The sequence below is a fragment of the Myxocyprinus asiaticus genome, chromosome 36, assembly GCF_019703515.2.
Source record: "Myxocyprinus asiaticus isolate MX2 ecotype Aquarium Trade chromosome 36, UBuf_Myxa_2, whole genome shotgun sequence".
Lineage (NCBI taxonomy): Eukaryota > Metazoa > Chordata > Actinopteri > Cypriniformes > Catostomidae > Myxocyprinus > Myxocyprinus asiaticus.
Genome location: NC_059379.1, coordinates 37,416,722 through 37,437,379, shown reverse-complemented (window position 1 = coordinate 37,437,379; position 20,658 = coordinate 37,416,722). Strand labels below are relative to the sequence as shown.

Sequence of the window (20,658 nt, the reverse complement as noted above, 5' to 3'; positions counted from 1 at the left end):
TTTTCCAGCAGGAAAATGCTCCATGCCACACAGCCAGGTCAATCAAGGTGTGGACGGAGGACCACCGGATCAAGACCCTGTCATGGCCAGCCCAATCTCCAGACCTGAACCCCATTGAAAACCTCTGAAATGTGATCAAGAGGAAGATGGATGGCCACAAGCCATCATGCTTGAATTTTTGTGCCAAGAGTGGCATAAAGTCACCCAACAGCAATGTGAAAGACTCGTAGAGAGCATGCCAAGACACATGAAAGCTGTGATTGAAAATCAGGGTTATTCCACCAAATATTGATTTCTGAACTTCCAATTAGTATTGTGTTGTTTAAATATGATTATGAACTTGTTTTCTTTGCATTATTCGAGGTCTGAAAACACTGCATCTTTTTGTTATTTTGACCAGTTGTCATTTTCTGCAAATAAATGCTCTAAATGACTATTTTTATTTGGAATTTGGGAAAAATGTTGTCAGTAATTTATAGAATAAAACAAATATGTTAATTTTACTCAAACACATACCTATATATAGTAAATCCAGAGAAATTGATAATGTTTTCCATGGCTGTATTTATAGGAGTATTTTTTACACCATTTGACCTTTGTAGAGTTATTTTAAAATGTTTGAAAAAAACAACGTTATTGTAAATATATAAAACCAACATTAGAACAAAGTTGAACATATCAGACATCTTTATTTGTCATTGACCCACCAACGTGACCGTGTTTTTGTCATTCCCCGCCTATTTCAGAACGATGAGCAAATGAGTTTGTCGAGTCCCGTTGATAGTGAGTTTTTCCGCACTCTAATGGCAGAGGAGGGAGGGAATGTGAAAGAGTTACTGGATGCAGAAGAATATCTGGTGCCCCAACCTGGCATCTTCAACACACAAGGAGAAATCAGAGCCAACGGACCCAGCAGACACCACTCACACCGGGTCAGACAACATTTATTCTCTTTCTTTTGATTTGGATTTAAGCATCTGCTGAATGCGTACATGTACAAAAATATCAAACTAATACTGACCTTTGCAAAGTCAAAATAAAGTAACTACATATTTTGTTTAAATTGACATTTGTTTTTCCTCTTGTCCTTTCAGAGCACAGATCAAGGCTTAGAGATGGACGGTATGCCAAGTGGGAGGGGTTTGTATTCCTCTGTCAGCACTTTGGGGCAGAGTCAGTACCCAACCCTTCCTGTGGGGGCAACAGCCAATGGGATGTTGGCAGGGCCACAGTACCCCTCCCTTGTACGGAGTATTTCACACCGTTCAGCCGTGGGCCAATCAGACTCTGTGTTTCTGTATGGGGATGTGGAGGAAAATGACTCTCCATCCAGTCCTGGGCGCTACTCTAAAGACCCCACCATCCCCAATGGCATCGATGGGGAGTTGGAGAATGACGGTCCTATAGCTTTCCTTTCACACACACTACCACGTGGAGCGCACACACAACCTGGTTAGTGGAATATATTTTTGTTTGCCAGTTAATTGTTTAACAATAAGATAAGTTACGTGTTTAACAATACATTTTTGACAGTTTGATGTGTCACTGAGTGTTGTCTTGTTCAGATAGCTTCACCCAGTGACTGTTCACTGCAGTCTGCTAATTAAAGTAAACATGAAATCAAAATTGACCTTATTTACATGCATAAAGCACAGAACAGCTGATCCTGCTTTGACTATTTTTCAAAATATTTTTGTTAGTGGAGCACAAATTGGCAAAATAACTATAAATATATAGAAGATGAGAAGCATACATCCAACCTTCATTTTATTCTTATTGAATATTCTGTTTCACTTGGAGATACGGCACATTACGGAAGTACAAAGGGTACTGAATGCTGTTTCATGTTGACTTTAACACCTTTTAACGCCTATGGTTTCAACACATTGTCTAGATTCAAGTTTTCTCTTTGATTTCAGAGTATGTGAACCAGGATGTCTTGTCAGAGCGTCCCAGCACCCTTCCACGCAAAACGGGTGAGAGGCAGGTCATTAATGGTCTGTGTACTGGGCACAGTGTGGAGAACCCAGAGTATCTGGTACCTGTGGGCAACATGTCACCCACTTCACCCTCCTTTGACAATCCCTACTATCATGATATTGCAGCTAAAGTTAAGGCAGTCACTGGAGTGTCCATGAATGGTGGTCCAACTCACATGCAGCCAAATGGCTACGTGACCCCCACAGCAGAAAACCCAGAGTACCTGGGCTTAGCAGAGACATGGAGTGGTCAAGTTGAGTATACTTGAGTGAAATAATGTGGTACAGCAAATGTGTGAATGTAATGACAACGTGTAGTTGTATGAGTGAATGAATGAGTAATGACATGTATTTTGTGAGCGACGTTCACGCCTCTGGAAATGGTTTCTCGTGACTATATTCTAAAACATCACAAAACCCAATGTAGCATTTTGTATGGGAGTTTGAACTTAAAGATGGATGTGTCTTTGCCACAACAATCTGCTTTAGAAATTCTTCTGACAAAAAATGTTGCTATTTAGTGTTTTTTTTTTTTTTTTTTTTTTTTTTTTTTTTTTTTAAGACTGTTTGAGTGATGACAATGTTAAATAACACTGGATACAACAATATGTCTTGATATAATTATATGGCTTTTAATTTGGGAATTATTTTGGTTATCTTGCTAGAACATTACATCACATGTTTTTCTGAAGGTTCAGTTCAATTCACAATCGGGAGCATACACACTTTGGCTTTACAGACTGCTGTGTGAGAGCAGAACTGGTGTGTAGCAATGGTGTAACTCTTGATCACAGCTCGACACAATCAAAGCCGTTCTGTTGTGTATGTGAAGGCCCTGGGTGAGCAGCTAGACTACAGTGCCAATGAATGAGAGAGAGACATCATTGTCACAGGAAATGGGCCCTTTTTTGTTCAGCAGTGAAACAGCAATTAAGATGTATCAACATTTGTCCTCGGTAATATATCCAGGTTTCCACACTCTACACCCCCCCCCCCCCCCCCCTTTTTGTTCTTAAGAGAAATGACTATCTTTATTATGGACTTGGTAGCAGTTGTACAGTGAAATGATGATTTAGCCTATATGTAGAACAAGGTGGTGAATCTCACAAAGAAATGTCCCAGTCATTTTTTACCTGAAAATCAAAAGGACAAAAATAAGAATCATATTTTGCATAAAGAAATTGAAGCACATTTTATGACTATTGAGATGTATTTTATTTGTATACAATTAAGCACATTTCCATGCATATTTGCATTGACGTAATCTCTAGGCAATGTTCTTTTGAGTCTTTTGTACTTCCCATTATTCTCAAAGTTTATTCTCATTAGATTCTCAATATTGTAATTAGTAAAAAATATATAAATTTTTTTTTTAAATAAATGATTAAGGCAGTACAATAAATCCATAATGTATAAATACAATTAAAATAATATATCATTTTTGACATATTATGGTTATGAGAATTTTTGTATTATGTAAGTGAGAGGGAAATGTGCTTTATTGTCTTAAAAATAATGTTACAAGGGGGCCTGGTTAGCTCAGCAAGTAAAGACGCTGACTACCACCCCTGGAGTCATGAGTTCAAATCCAGGGTGTGCTGAGTTACTCCAGTCAGGTCTCCTATACAACCAAATTGGCCCGGTTGCTAGGGAGGTAGAGTCACATGGGGTAACCTGCTAGTCATTGCTATAATGTGTGGTTCGCTCTCGGTGGGGCACGTGGTGAGTTGTGCATGGATGCCGCGGAGAATAGCGTGAAGCCTCCACACGCGCTATATCTCTGCGGTAACGCGCTCAACAAGCCACGTGATAAGATGCACGGATTGACAGTCTCAGACACAGAGGCAACTGAGAGTCACTACGCCACCACGAGGACTTAGAGCGCATTGGGAATTGGGCATTCCAAATAGGGAAGACATTTTTTTTTTTTTACAATGGAAAGAAACTGGTCATATCTTTATGGTCCTAAAACAGGCATAACTTGCAACATTTGATTTCTCTTTGCTTTCTTTCATTTTGTGTTGAAATATGACCTGGACATTTCTTGACAGAAATTCGCCCAAGGATATGCTTATCTCACTTGTTGTATATTTTTGTTATAATTTTTAATGTTAAAACATTTCTCAAAGGAATCATTGCTTTATCTATCTAAGTTCCTTGTTTGCAGTTATGTATGCAATGTGGTATTAATTGATGTCAAGGGCCCCTTCAGTTACTTTCAAATTGCCTTTTTTATTTTGTATCTGATTTTGCAAAAAAAAAAAAAAAAAAAAAAAAGAGATTTTAAACCATGTTTAAAATGTTTAACTCCAAATGTAATCATCCATGTTTATAATGCCTATTGTGATAATGACATCTCCAACTTATTAGAATTTGCCACACATATGCACACAAAGACGGCTAACACTAAAAACAGTATTGTGCTGTAAATACTTCATTTAAGAATGCGATCTAATTTCCATATATTAGCAGCTGTGGCCTCTGGTTGGACAAATGCCACTTCAATGCCTCCATTGTTCCAGTGTGTCTTTTGTGAACTACCCAACTCAAGCGGCCAGTTAATGTTCACTCCTTACAGGCAAGATTTCTGTATTTTCCTTGCCATGTCATTAGACATTCTTTTGGGGAGTTTCATGCATAATTCAATCATTGTCACTATGTCAAAACTATTTTATCTTAACTTTGAAAATCTATCAGGTTTTTTGTTAATTTTCATACATGATTCTAGTAGTCATGGAGTAATAACCTGAATATGAACATTTGAATTTTGCTTTTGGAGTAAGTGAAATCACTCGACACTGATGATGAACTTGTGAGTTGAGTTGCTGGTGTGAGAGAGTGATATTATGCGTGCTAATGGTACTCCAGCGCATTTCGATGTTAGCTCAAACAATGACTTGATTGTATTTGAAAATAAGGAATGGGGGTAAAACTGTTTGTTGAATTTTTGCCTGATCTCTCTGCATAGTCAACACTGTCCTACACATTTTCTATTGTCCAAGATATCTGATTGGAAAAATCAGAGAAATTAATGAAAATGTATGAAAAAGCACAGTTTAACCTAATTTAAAGGTGTGGTATGTAATTTCTGCATCAGTAGTGGCACTAAACTTACCGGTAATTGTAATCTGTTTGTTTGAGCAGTCCAACATAGCATCAGTGGCTCAACCAGCCAATAAGTTTGGGGATGGAAATATCTGTTAATGCCAAAGGGCTTATATTTGATAACTAAAAATAATAGCCAGTGGCCCTAAAGTTCAATTTACAGTCAATGTGCCAAAAGCCTTGGTCTTCAGCTTTCTTTGACCATATAGGACCCGGGGCCCTGGGAATTACACACTTCACCTTTGACTTGTCGGATTGCTTAGTTATAGCCTTTATGTATGAGATTATTTACTCAGATGTTCACTTCATTACTCTACCCAAGATCGCTGTTTACACCTGGTATTACCATGCATCTCAAATGCATCTTCTAGGTCCACTTGTGTTTTAGACCCCGTCTTAATACCAGGTGTAAATGGGGTCTTAGGCTTTTCTCACACTGCAGGGAAACTCAGATTTTTTTCTCAAATCCAATTTTTTAGACTGACTGTCCAAACCTTAAGTTACATGTGGCCAGATAAAATTTTTCCTGTTCAGACTACAGCCATTTTTGCTAGCACGTCCACGTAAGTTTTCATAGTTATGATGCAAACTTGCGAAGGTTCACAATGCGTGAGAGTTCAGCAATGGATGTTTTGCCATTGACTATGTTTGTCATGAGGGCAGTATCCCAATACGAACACATTTGTCACAGACGAATAAAAAACAGAAAAGGTGGCATATGCAACATTTGTGTCTGCTAGGGTTGACAACTGTCCCGTTTTAGCTGAGATATCCCATATTTTGGTCGAAATTACGAAATTACAGCTATTGTCCTGTATTTTAGTGGGCAACAAAACGTCCCTTATGGAAGGCATTGTGTCCTATATTGAAGCCAAAAATGCTCAAAGGGTTTCGGACAGCAAAATGCTTTAAGGGGACCCCCATCCCCTATTTAAGTACTTAAAATGCTCAAGCGTCCCGTATTCGTTTGAGACATTCCATACATTATCGTGTTGTGATAACTCAATCGCGAAATGTGTGGCTTACCGCACCTTAGTACATCTCTATGGGTGGCTAAAGCCAGTGTTTGTATTATTGTAAAAGAGGATGCACCGCTTTGGCTGCCCTGTGACATACAGTATATATGACATATGGTGCATTCCATTTAGAAGTGATCATCCCCATGCCCTATTCCCCTCAAAGACTTTCAGAGTTTCAGAGGACTGAAAGGTGTAATAAAAAGGTCATTTTGAAATAATTGTAAAATATATTTTTTTTTTTACTGAAAATTCAGTTTGTAACGATCCTACAGCATGGCCATCATTATTGTTTTCCATTCGAAGTGCCCTATGAAGACATCATTTATGCCATTTGGAATGTGGTATGTCTTGTGACAAAATCTTGTCGCAAAACTTGACAAAACAACCCGTTGTGCACAGCGATTGACAAAAAAAAAAAAAAAAACTAAATCTGATCTGACCGTTCAAACTGAGACGCATTAATAAAAATCTGATTTTAATTGGATTTCAAACAACCTAAGAATGTGGTTTGTATCAGGACTATGAAAGATTACAAAAAACCTAAACGGATTTAAGTCGGGTTGGGTGAAAAATCTTATTTTCTCTGCCTGTGTGAACATAGCCTTAGTGTCCACAGTAGAGGTCTATGCAAGCACATTGAATAAATTGTAAAATCTTTCATTGTTGTGATAAAAAGAAAAAAATACAAATGTTTGGGTGTTTTGTATGTTCTTTTTTTATATGGACATTGTCCTGATCTCTCATTTAGTGGTTGAATGATAATTGTAGACCTGAGTTTGGTGTAATATTGCTATTATTTCTACGAGCCAATGAATTCAAGTATAAATATAATGTACACAATAATCGACTCCATGCAATGTGACTCTGTACTTTGAGAAGGCTTTTAATGGTACAAGTTTGCATAAAATGTTTTGAAAAATATTTACAGGTTTAAGTACATATTTATTTTTTTACATTTTAAACCATTTTTACACTATGCTTCTGCTTAACTTTTTAACCAGACTAATGCCAAATGGTTTATTTTAACTCTTGTATTACTGGTAAAGAGGTAAACTTTGATGTCTAAAATTGGATTGAACTTTTATATTCAAAGGTACTAAAATATTTAATCCTAAAAGAAATATTAAGTTTATTGCAAGACAGTAATAAAAAGAAATTAAGCCCGAGACAAATACCCGTCCATGTGATTTAAATGAATCCATCTAGACAGTGCTCAAAAACAACCCAATCCATTTTCATTATGCAGTCCTTTTCATTCATTATCATTTGCATGTAGGATTTATCAGATGTTTATATATGTGTGTGTGTGTGTGTGTGTGTGTGTGTGTGTGTGTATGTATGTATGTATGTATGTATGTATGTATATAATTTTTTTATTTTTATTTATTTTTTTATTTTTTTACATAGAAGCTTACATACACTTAGATTGAAGTCTTTAAAACCAAATTTTTAACCACTCCACAGATTTAATATTAGCAAACTATAGTTTTGGCAAGTTGTCTACTTTGTGCATGACATGAGTCATTTTCCCAACAATTGTTTACAGACAGATTGTTTGACTTTTAATTGACTATATCACAATTCCAGTGGGTCAGAAGTTTACATACACTAAGTTAACTGTGCCTTTAAGCAGCTTGGAAAATTCCAGAAAATAATGTCAAGCCTTTAGACAATTAGTCAATTAGCTTCTGATAGGAGGTGTACTGAATTGAAGGTGGAGCTGTGGATGTATTTTAAGGCCTACCTTCAAACTCAGTGCCTCTTTGCTTGACATCATGGAAAAATCAAAAGAAATCAGCCAAGACCTCAGAAAAGGTTCATCATTGGGAGCAATTTTCAAATGCCTGAAGGTACCACGTTCATTTGTACAAACAATAGTACGCAAGTAAAAACACTATGGGACCACGCAGCCATCATACCGCTCAGGAAGGAGACATATTCTGTCTCCTAGAGATGGACGTAGTTTGGTGCGAAAAGTGCAAATCAAACCCAGAACAAGAGCAAAGGACCTTGTGAAGATGTTGGAGGAAACAGGTAGGCAAGTATCTATATCCACAGTAAAACGAGTCCTATATCGACATAATCTGAAAGGCTGCTCAGCAAGGAAGAAGTCACTGCTCCAAAACTGCCATAAAAGCCAGACTACATTTTGCATGTGCACAGGGGGACAAAGATCTTACTTTTAGGAGAAATTTCCTCTGGTCTGATGAAACTCAAATTTAACTGTTTGGCCATAAAGACCATTGTTATGTTTGGAGGAAAAAGGGTGAGGCTTTCAAGCAGAAGAACACCATCCCAACCGTGAAGCATGGGGGTGGTAGCATCATGTTGTGGGGGTGCTTTGCTGCAGGAGGAACTGGTGCACTTCACAAAGTAGATGGCATCATGAGGAAGGAAAATTATGTGGATATATTGAAGCAACATCTCAAGACATCAGCCAGGAAGTTAAAGCTCACAAAGCCCTGACCTCAATCCAATAGAAAATATATGGGCAGAACTGAAAAGTGTGTGCAAGCAAGGAGGCCTACAAACCTGACTCGGTTACACCAGTTCTGTCTGGAGGAATGGGCAAAAATTCTTGTAACTCATTGTGAGAGGCTTGTGGAAGGCTATCCAAAACATTTGACCCAAGTTAAACAATTTAAAGGCAATGCTACCAAATACTAACAAAGTGTATGTGAACTTCTGCCCTGCTGGGAATGTGATGAAAGAAATAAAAGCTGAAATAAATCATTCTCTCTACTATTATCCTGATATTTCACATTCTTAATATAGTGATCCTAACTGACCTAAGACGGAATGTTTTCTACGATTAAATGTCAGGAATTGTGAAAAACTGAATTTAAATGTATTTGGCTAAGGCGTATGTAAACTACTGACTTCAACTGATATATATATATATATACAGTTGTGCTCAAACGTTTGCATACCCTGGCAGAAATTGTGAAATTTTGGCATTGATTTTGAAAATATGTCTTTTATTTAAGGATAGTGATCATATGAAGCCATTTATTATCACGTAGTTGTTTGGCTCCTTTTTAAATCATAATGATAACAGAAATCGCCCAAATGGCTCTGATCAAAAGTTTACATACCCTTGAATGTTTGGCCTTGTTACAGACACACAAGGTGACACACACCAGTTTAAATGGCAATTATAGGTTAATTTCCCACACCTGTGGCTTTTTAAATTGCAATTAGTGTCTGTGTATAAATAGTCAATGAGTTTGTTAGCTCTCACATGGATGCACTGAGCAGGCTAGATACTGAGCCATGGGGAGCAGAAAAGAATTGTCAAAAGACCTGCGTAACAAGGTAATGGAACTTTATAAAGATGGAAAAGGATATAAAATGATATCCAAAGCCTCGACAATGCCAGTCCTTGGCTTGGAGAGTTTTTTTTTTTTTTTTTTTTTTTTTTTTTTTTTTGCATGATCAGTCATATTTTCAAAATCAATGCCAAAATTTCACAATTTCTGCCAGGGTATGCAAACTTTTGAGCACAGCTGTGTGTGTGTGTGTGTATGTGTATATGTATGTGTGTGTGTGTATGTATGTGTGTATATATATATATATATATATATATATATATATATATATATATATATATATATATATATATATAAATATATTTCAAAATGAGGGACATCACAAGCAATTCATACTTTTGTTGCCTGATGCTCAATTCATATCTTTGTGGTTTGGATTCACAACAAACACTCTGTAATGATGGGTTATCATACTTAAACTTTGCTGTATATACACCACAAGAAGATGCTGTTCTTGAGGTCTGTTCTACTGAAGATAGTCCATATTTAAAAAAAAAAAACAAGTGGAAGGACACTTCTAGCCATCCAATTCCTGTTATTATTGATACATTTTGCTAAATTGGAGAATTGGGAAATTTCGTTGGGGTTTTAGGGACATAAAGTTGGGTATCATCTGCATAACAGTGAAAACTAATTCCATGGTTCCTGATATTGTCTACTAGGGGAATCATATATAAGGAGAAAAGCAGAGGCCCTAAACTGAACCCTGTGGCAGTCTATATTTAACTTTACTTCCTCGTTTACACATACACAAACGGTAACAGTTGGATACATAGGGCATAAACCAAGCTAATGCTTTTCCACAAATGCCAACATAATTCTCTATCCAAGGCCTATGCAAGAGAATGTTGTGATCTTAGCAGCACTAAGATCTAAAACCACTTGAAGAAAATGCAGCCACGATTAGATGATAAGAGCAAGTCATTTGTAACTCTGATAAGTGCAGTCTGTTACTATGATGGGGCCTAAATTCTGACTGAAATTCTTCACAGATAACATTTCTCTGTAAAAATGAACATAGTTGGGTGGACAATACCTTTTCTAGTATTTTTTTACATAAATGGGAGATTTGAGATTGCTTTGTAATTGGCTAATTCTCCAGGATCAAGCTGTGGTTTCTTGATAAGTGGTTTGATAACTACCAGTTTAAGTTTCTGGGGACATGCCCTAAGGTTAGTGAGGAATTAATATTAAGATGAGGTTCTGACATTACAGGAAACACCTCTTTCTGGAGCTTAGTAGGTATGGGGTCTAGCATTCATGTTGTCATTGTTGCCTTTAATTTGCCAGTTAAAATTCCAGTTTAAAGCTGCACTATGTAAGATTTTTTGGTTTACAATTAACAAAGAGTTAATTATTGAGTACATAAAAATTCCATGTTCAAAACCCTGTCTTTGTCTTACTCTGATTCACTACGGTAAGTCTACAATAAAGATTTTTATTTAGAGCTATCGGGTCACATCTGGCACAAAATCGCAGCTACCTGTCATTCGTCCTTGCGAGCTTACGTCATGTCCATAAGCTTAGAAAGAAGGTCTGACTGTTGCGAGAAGCAGGAGGCAAGTGCGACTGCTGTTCAGTCAGTCCAGTTGCGGTTTCAGGAATCAGGACAGCAGCAGAGTGAAATTACTCTCCAAATTGATTTAACTGTTTTTAACTGTTTGGCGAAGTTGTTTACCTGCTATAATGCTTGGATGTGTTTTCTGGTAGGGTTGTTGAAGCTTATATTGGTTGTCATGCTTTAATGAATCGAACATTACTCATGTACAGATCGCGATTTGTTTATAAGTTTTTTTTTAAGTGAAGTTACTGTGACGTTTACTAGTATTCATCACTTCTGAGTATTTTATAACATTGCCCCAGTTTTGAGATTTCCAAATTGTGTGTATCTAAGTGTTTTTCTTTTTGCCTGACAAAGACCTAATGGTCTAAACATTGCAAGCAAGTGAAAGCCAATATGTTTTTTGGAGCAATAAATCAGTCCACAGTGTACATTTTTTACTTACTTTAAGGAGATAGCCTGTTTAAACATATTTAAAATCCACTATAGGTACAAGGTTATAATGTACCTATTTCATAGTAATGTATATTAATTATTAACATATTAATTAACGTATATTAATTTGAGTGTGTAACCCTCTCTCTGTTGTAACTTTACTTCCAAATAAATGATTAAACACTTATTATTGTAATTGTTTTATACTGTAGCATATTTCTGCATTTTATTTTAATTTTCAATAAAATATTTCATCATTATTATATGAACATTTATTGTCTTCAGTTGAACTCATATCAGCCATTTCACAAGTTTCACCTCTTAAATTGATATGTAGAATACAATACAAACATTAATGTGTGTTATTCTCAATAGTGTTGTCAAAAGTACCGGTACTTCGGTACCAAGTCCGTACTAAAACAAAAAAAAATGTAACTATACCAGTGATTCTACAGTACCAGTAGTACCAAGCACCAACTTAATTTGGTACCCGAATCAATGACACGTGACTGGGGGGGCCTGGGTAGCTCAGCGAGTATTGATGCTGACTACCACCCCTGGAGTCACGAGTTCGAATCCAGGGTGTGCTGAGTGACTCCAGCCAGGTTTCCTAAGCAACCAAATTGGCCCAGTTGCTAGGGAGGGTAGAATCACGTGGGGTAACCTCCTCGTGGTCGCGATTAGTGGTTCTCGCTCTCAATGGGGCACATGGTAAGTCTTGTGTGGATCGCAGAGAGTAGCATAAGCCTGCACATGCTGTGAGTCTCCGCGGTGTCATGCGCAATGAGCCACGTGATGAGATGCGCAGATTGACTGTCTCAGAAGCCGAGGCAACTGAGACTTGTCCTCCGCCACCCGGATTGAGGTGAGTAACCGTGCCAACATTAAGGACCTACTAAGTAGTGGGAATTGGGGAGAAAAGGGGAGAAAAATAAAAAAAAAATGACACACGACTGCTTTCAAATACTCACATGCTTATTTGAGTGTGTGCTCTCTTTGACACTGATGTGATTCATGCCATTAAGAAAACACAGTTTCAGAGTGAATAAGACACCCTATGCCTTTGGGCAACATACATTATGTCGCAGCTAATTAGTAATACCAATTGACATTTTAAAAACACATCCACGCACGAAAGCCAGAACTTCAAACGACACTTAACGCTCAAGCAAGCCTAATTTTAACTGCAGCATGACTGTTTTGTGAAATGAACGTCTCCCAAACAGACATTCAAAAATCATAATTTTTCATATGAATCTACCAAGGAGGTCTATAATGTCTGGAAAAATCTATCTAATAATATTTGAGTTTTAAATGTTGCTTGCAATAAACTTCGTTTCGTCAGGGTACACGGTTATGCTGTGTTCCATTCAAGTTGGATGTGGGATATTCCTACTTGATATCGCGACCATAAATGCATTCCATTCCCTGATATTCGGAACTGCAACACTCCTGTTAGCTTAGCAGATGTTTGACTCTCATTAGAGATGTCTCCTAGCAACCCAACTGATAAACAATGCTGCAGCGCTAGCATTTGTGCTTCAGGTGTACGATTATCAAAAGAGATTATAATGTTTTATACACCTGTTTCTGCAGGCGTTTGTTAAACAAGCTTTAATATCATGTAATGTGGAAACAAACTCCTTTATCAATATTACGTAATAAAGTGAATGTTTATCACTTACTTTGTATATCTCCCTGAGTGTCGACATGTTTGTGTGACATCATGCGTTGAGAATTTCTGCACGAGCCTACAAGTTGTAATTCTGACTTCAAGATGCATTCATTGCACCTTTCCTAGTAGGAAGTTGTAAAATCCGACTTTCTGAGTTGAATGGAACGCAGCACTACTTTTCAAAACTTGATCCGACACTGAATGCTCAAGCAGCCTAATTTACACTTAGAAAACTCCTGATGTTGCTATAACAATGCAAAAAGCACTTACCAATTTACTTGAAGTGAAAATCAGTCCTCCTTTCCTGTTTAATAAATTAAGCAATCACACGGTCATGCAGAACATCTCATGTTTTTAAATCCATAAGGATCTCTTTCTCAACAGCAATACCAGCAGTGATGACAGCCGACTCGACAGGCAGCTTGATCTTACGCTTTTCACTCTTGAATTACGTACATCACTTAAAGTGCGATTGCGTCACTCAAGGCCAGCTAGAAGGCCTCAACCGGGACATATCCTAAAGATCACACCCACCAAGAACAAATAAATCAATCTGATTGGCTGATGAATCTGACAATCTGACTTTAGTTGCCCATTCATTTGCACTCTTGAGGGATTCTGTTGAAATTCTGAAGGTCTGAGGGGGTGGAGCTCAAACTCACGTGCTGCTTCGGGCTAACGAGCATGGCTTCGGGCATGCAATTTGTGAAACAGTTGTCACATTTTGCTTGTAAACATCAAGGAATACATTCCAACTGGATAAACTTTTAGTTTTTCTCTATTTGTTTGTAGATTAATTAAGAGTGGAAAGTGATTATTAAAAATACATAGGCAAAAAGGTGATTGAGAATGAAAGATATTTCTTTATTTGGCATGTTAGGCCAGCAGAGAAGGCTTTGCTGGCCCTGAGAATTCGCCACTGTTGATAAGTAATTGTACTATTTTTTTACTTGTTAAAAGTTTAAGGAAAATGTTTTGATTAGACACCATTTTGATAATGAAATGAAATTAAACTTAAAAATATGGAATTCTGGAAAAGTAATTAAAAAAAGGAAAAAAGGATTAGGCGATAAAACAAGTGTTAGAAACACTTGAAGGAAACATGCATATCTTTTAATTTATTATTTACACAGAAATTTAACTTTAGGCTAAATGAGTGTATTCAATAGCACATTAGCAAATGTTTTCTGTGGTATCGAAATTGGTATCGAGAACCGTGAAATTTGACTGGTATCGGTAAGGTATCAGTACCGTATCAGTATTTTGGTACCTTGACAACACTAATCCTCAAGTAATTTGCAGTTTTATGCTTCAACCGCTAGAGGGCCAAAAGTTACATAATGTAGCTTTAATTTAGTTTTGTTAGCTCTTCCTGACCTATGACCAGGGTTGAGGAGAAATGGAATACATGTAACGGATGTTACGTATTTAAAATACAAAATATAAGTAACTGTGTTCCACTACAGTTACAATTTAAATAATTTGTAATTAGAATACAGTTACATTCAAAAAGTATTTTGATTACTGAAGAGATTACTTTGCATTTTATTGTCATTTGTTTCATTTAATATTTAGTCCTTTCAGATGGAAAACATATATACATATAAATGATGCAATCCAAAGTGCATTTGAACAGCGGTGAAATAGCAAGTATTGACGCTGACTCCCACCCCTGGAGTCGCGAGATCGAATCCAGGGTATGCTGAGTGACTCCAGCCAGGTCTCCTAAGCAACCAAATTGGCCCAGTTGCTAGGGAGGGTAGAGTCACATGGGGTAACATCCTCGTGGTCGCGATTAGTGGTTCTCGCTCTCAATGGGGTGCGTGGCATGCTGGGAGTCTCCATGGTGTCATGCACAACGACCCACGTGATAAGATGCGCGGATTGACTGTCTCAGAAGCAGAGGCAACTGAGACTTGTCCTCCGCCACCCGGATTGAGGTGAGAAACTGTGCCACCACGAGGACCTACTAAGTAGTGGGAATTGGGCATTCCAAACTGGGGAGAGAAGGGGATTAAAAAAAAAAAAAAAAGTCATTACTACTGTGATGCAAAGGGAATGTCTGGTTCAGTCTAAGTTTTATTCATTGTCAGTTTAGCAGCAGTACTGAATAAGTGCCTGGGATTGTTGTAGTTATTTTCTATGAGTTTGCTAAAATATGCAGACATGGCTGCCTTTAGAGCCTGTCTGTAGCTAGAGACACTATCTTTCCAAGCACTGCAAAACATCTCTAAGTTTGTACTTTTCCACTTGCGTTCCATTTTCTGAGCTGCTCTCTTAAGAGCATGACTGTGATCATTGTACCACGTTGTGGGACTTTTCTCTTTAACTTTCTTCAATCTGGAAGATTATTAGTAAATCTATCTTTAGTGGTAGACAGAATAGCTCTACCTGATCAATAACTCAGTGTAGATTGAGTGACCTTAGCTAAGCGCAAGATACAAGAAAGAAGGTAATGATCTGAGATGTCATCGCTCTGTGGCAAAATAGCTTTATTATTAGCATTAAGAATTAACAGAATTAAGTCTAGTGTATGATAATGGTGATGAGTTGTTTGATTTTTTTTTTTTTTTTTTTTTTTTTACCCCAGCAGAGTTGAGAATATCAATAAATGCTAATCCCATTGTGTCATTTTCATTATCTATGTGAATGTTGAAATCAGCAACGATAAGAGCTCTTTCAACACTAACTACTAGGTCTGACAGAAAATCAGTAAACTCACTAAGGAAATGAGCATATTGCCCGGGTGGTCGATATACTGTAGCAAGAATGAAAGACAACATATTTAAACTCATATATTCATTCAGTTTAAGCCAGATTTCAAACAGTGTATCCAAACTATGATCTGTAATAATTCTCATGACCATGACGAGCAAGGAGGTGGCCAGAGCATATGTGTCTGACATCGGTTTATAAGTTCACGTACCTCTTTAAAGTTATTTATAGTGGTCTCTGACTGGCGAAGCCGGACATCGTTAGTGCCAACATGAATAACAATTTTAGAAAATCTACATTTATAAATATTCATAAATTTGATCTGATGTCAGGCGGTCTGACCCTGGGCAAACATTTAATATATGGCAGCTGGAGTCTCCATTGCCACGTTCATTAAAAAAAGAATCACCTATAACCAGGATTCTCAGGGGGTGCGTCATTGAGTGGAGAGAACCTGTTGGAAGTCCTAACAGGAACGGGAGATTGGTGTTGCTTTGTTCTGCGGGTATGCCAACGAGATGTTACCCAATTGCCCTGCTGCGGGGTCTCTACAGCTGGAAACGAAGAGTGTACATGGCTCGCTGTACTGCCAGCATCTGAAACAATATTGTGGCAGCGGGGGCAAGGTCAAGTGTCCGTCCGGAGAGAGAGAAAACGGTAAGGGCGCTTGCAACTGAGCTAGATTATGTTTAACACCTGTTTCTAATTTCAGTGAGCATGGGGAGAGCGGCATATAAGCAGCCACACCACCAGCAGATAGAGAGAGTTTAGCACAAGGAAGGCCATGGTGCTCCTGAAGATGTTGCGTTTAATCTATTGTGTTTGTGAAACTGATTTGTTTAAATAACCATGTGCCTGTGAAGCTGATGTGTTTAAGTAACTACGTGCCTGAGAACCTGGTGAGTTTGTGAAGTTGTAAAGCACTTAAGTGGCTGATTAAAAGTCTTACCTGAGCCTGGAAAACCAGCTTCCCTGTGTTCTCCTTCCCTGTTGCTGTGAAGTTCTTTACACTGGTGCCAAAACCCGGGATCGAAGTAGGAGGAAGTACGCCCCATGGAGTCCCCCCAGTTGGCAGAGATCCTCAAATCCCTCGCTGGCCTACACCAGTCCCACCAACAATCCCTGCTTGAGCTCCGGCAAGATCAAGATCGGCGGTTCTTCAAAATCCTTCAGGCTCAAACAGAGGACCGGCACACAATCTGGAGCCTTCTCAGCCAGGAGAGAGCCCCGGCCACGGCCCTAGACAACCACAGCCCCATGCCCCTGCCCGCGCTCTCAAAGATGGGGGCGGAAGACAACCCAGAAGTGTTCCTCGATCTCTTTGAGCGAACCGCTGAGATCTGGGCCTGGCTGCATGATCAATGGGCGGCCGGGCTCCTCCCGTTGTTGTCCGGGGAAGCCCAGCTCACAGCACAACAACTGCCGGCGGCAAACCTCCTGGCTTACGAAGATCTGAAGAAGACCATCCTGCAGCGGCTTGACCGCAGTCCGGAGCAGCATCGCCAGCTCTTCCAGTCGATGAAGTTGGAGACGACCGGCCGCCCGTTTGCCTTCACTTAACTTCTCTGGTTAGTTTAATAGAAAGGCTTTGCAATGGTGAAATAGGGGCAAGAACTTCCTGTTCAATACAAAACCAGGGAGGGGCTCTCTCATGTGGAAGCGACCAATGAGCCAAATGTCTAAGACTGAATGCATAATAATAAAACAGAATCTTAGGTAGGCCTAGCCCACCTTTGTCAATCGGCCTATGTAACTTAATGAAATGTAACTGGGACGTTTACCATTCCAAATGAAGGACTTCGCTATTCTATCAAATTGCTTGAAATAAGAGAAGGGGACATCTACAGGGAGAGATTGTAGCAGGTAGTTGAATTTTGGAATACAATTCATTTTAATAACATTAACCTTCCAAATCATAGATAAATGTAATGAAGCCCACCTGCCCACATCGCTTGAAAAACTTTTTATTAAGGGGTCAAAATTAACTAACTAAATCACACAGATTTGCTGGGAATAAAATGCCCAAATACTTAATGCCCTGTTTGGGCCACTGGAAGGTGCCCTGCTAAAAAGTGGTTACTGGGCAGTATGCTGTCAGAGCCAAAGCTTCGGATTTAGACCAATTGACTGTGTATCCTGAGAGTTTAGAAAAGGAATGAATAATTCTGTGGAGGCAAAGCATAGATCTAGTGGGGTCGGTGACGAATAATAAAATATCATCTGCGTTAAGCAAAAGCTTATGCTCCATACCTCCCACCACCACCCCTGGAAAATCATCTTCCTTTCTAATCGCGGCTGCTAATGGTTCCAGGGCAAGACAGAACAATAATGGGGAAAGAGGGCAACCCTGCCGGGTGTCCCTATCCAGAGTATAATAATCTGAAATCAATAAAAAATGTTGTACCGCCACTACTGGGTGTCTATAAAGTAACTTAATCCATCAAATAAAAGTATTCCCGAACCCATATTTTTCCAAAATCTTAAAAAGATAATCCCATTCTACCATATCAAACGCCTTTTCAGCATCAAGTGAGATGGCAGCGACTGGAGTCTGATCATTCGCCACTGACCACATGATATTGATGAAACACCTAATTATCAGAAGAGCTGCAGCCCCGAATAAACCCACCTGATCTGTAATTATAAGAGATGTCATAACTTAATCATTTAGCCAAAATTTTTGACAATATTTTAACGTCTAGCTGGATCAGGGAAATTGGACGGTAACTCTTACACTCACTTGGATCTTTGTCCTTTTTAAGAATCAGACTGATCCGGGCTTGTGTCATGGTTGATGGAAGCTTTCCATTCTTTAATGATCCCGTATAAACTTCTAACAAAAGTGGAGCCAGTTCTGTAGCATAAGATCTAAAAAAATTCAGTGGCAAAGCCATCTGACCCCGAAGCCTTGCCTGTAGGCAAGGCCTTAATTACCTCGCCAAGATCCTCTAAGTTTATATAACAATCAAGAGAAATTTTTTGCTTAGTCATCAGTTTAGGGAGTTCTAATGGCTCCACAAAGTTTCTAAAATCTTCATCAGTAGACGAAGACATGGAACTATAGAGATCAAGAATTCTTTAAAATCATTATTAATATCAATGGCCAAGGTAAATATTTCACCACCAGCAGATTTCACTGAGGGAATGGTAGAAAAAGACTCTCTCTGCTTTATATATCTAGCCAAAAGTTTCCCTGCTTTGTCCCCTGACTCAAAATATGACTGTCTTGCCTGAATAGCCAAAACTCCACTTTCCGCGACAAAATTGTATTATATCTGTATTTCAATCGGGTCAATTCTCTGAGACTATCAGATGAGGCATACTGTATGATCCGACCCCAGAGAACTGCCTTAAGTGCCTCCCAAGCCACGCCCACAGAGGATACTGAGGACCAGTTGGTCTCCATATAAACATTGATTTCAGTCTTTAACATTTGTTGGAAATCAAGATTTTGCAAAAGGGACACATTAAGGCACCAACTATATGATTTCTTTTTCTCTATATGTGGCAACACCTCTAAACTCACCAGGGCATGATCTGAGACTAAGATATTTCCAATTGAGCAATCAACAACAGATGAAATGAGGGATTTGGATATAAAACAAAATCTATTCTAGAATAAATCTTATGGACTGATGAAAAAAATTTATAGTCCCATCCAGATGGGTTCAAAAGTCTCCAAATATCTGTAAAACCAAGATTTTTACACGTCCTGGGAAGCGTCAATGTTGCTCTAGGGGGTTACACACTTTTGCTTCACTGTGATCAAGGACTGAGTCCATCAAAAGATTAAAGTCTCCTCCCAATATTATATCATGAGGGGTGCCAACGGTTTGCAGCATCCCTTCAAGATCTATAAAAAAGCCCTGATCATCAGCATTAGGTGCGTAAATATTAGCCAAAATCAACCTTTGCCCTTGAATTTCAGCTAAAACAATAATGACTCTCCCTAATTTATCTTTATCTGTTTGAGACATTTGAATTGTTTATTAATCAATAGAATGACTCCCTTGCTCTTACTTGAGCCAGCACTAAAAAAAACATGTCCACCCCATATCTTCCCAAATTTTTCAGCTTCCTGCAGGGAGAGATGTGTTTCTTGAAGAAACACAATATCATATTTCTTATGTTTAAGAAAAGTAATAACCTTCCTTCTTTTTATGGGGTGCCCCAACCCATTTACATTCCATGTGGAGAGAGATAGTACACTCATATTAACATCTGACATTTTTATATAGTAGAAAAAATTATGTGTCAAAAACAAAATTATACAGACCACATTCCCCATTAGTGAAACAATCAAACCCCGAACTTCCCCCCGAACAAAACAAACAGAAAAAAGAAAAATCCGCGCACGAAAGCGCCAACCGGCGACAATCCCTCTAAACTCAAAAGGTCCATGAACGCCCACGAGCCCCCACGACAACTTTGCCATCGGATTGCATAACAGAAAATACTTTGTAAAATGAACCCCAGTCAATAGGAAGAATGAACACAAAGAACGTGTAGATTCATTCACAGAACTGTCTCAAAGGTGTGATCTTCCACAAAACAAATTCCAGATGATATAAAACCGTTCAGATTCCTTGGACAGACAAATGAATGTTCAGTGAGCCATCTGTTATGAGTTCAGTGGATGACGTATTCATTCCAATGTCCCGTAAAAATAATCAACTCCAGCCAGCAGGAGGAATAAGCACGAAGAACGAACAGATTAATCCACAGCTGTTCCAAAGGAATGTTATTCATTAGAACAAGCTCCAGCCGTTAGGCGGAACCAATACAAAAAGAAACAAAACCGGCATCCCGGTTCCCCAGATGGTCGAGTCAATTCACTCGG

General features: G+C 38.5%; 1 protein-coding gene across 1 annotated transcript in view; it reads left to right on the top strand.

Moving 5' to 3' along the window:
• The window catches only part of LOC127427097 (receptor tyrosine-protein kinase erbB-2-like), a 118,913-nt gene extending 111,889 nt beyond the window's left edge, over positions 1-7,024 (top strand). The window contains exons 25-27 of the mRNA XM_051674463.1: positions 747-932; positions 1,095-1,452; positions 1,920-7,024. Coding sequence (XP_051530423.1) covers positions 747-932; positions 1,095-1,452; positions 1,920-2,248 — 873 coding nt within the window. The 3' untranslated portion in view covers positions 2,249-7,024. The remainder of the gene's footprint in view (positions 1-746; positions 933-1,094; positions 1,453-1,919) is intronic.
• Positions 7,025-20,658: the final 13,634 nt, after the last annotated feature.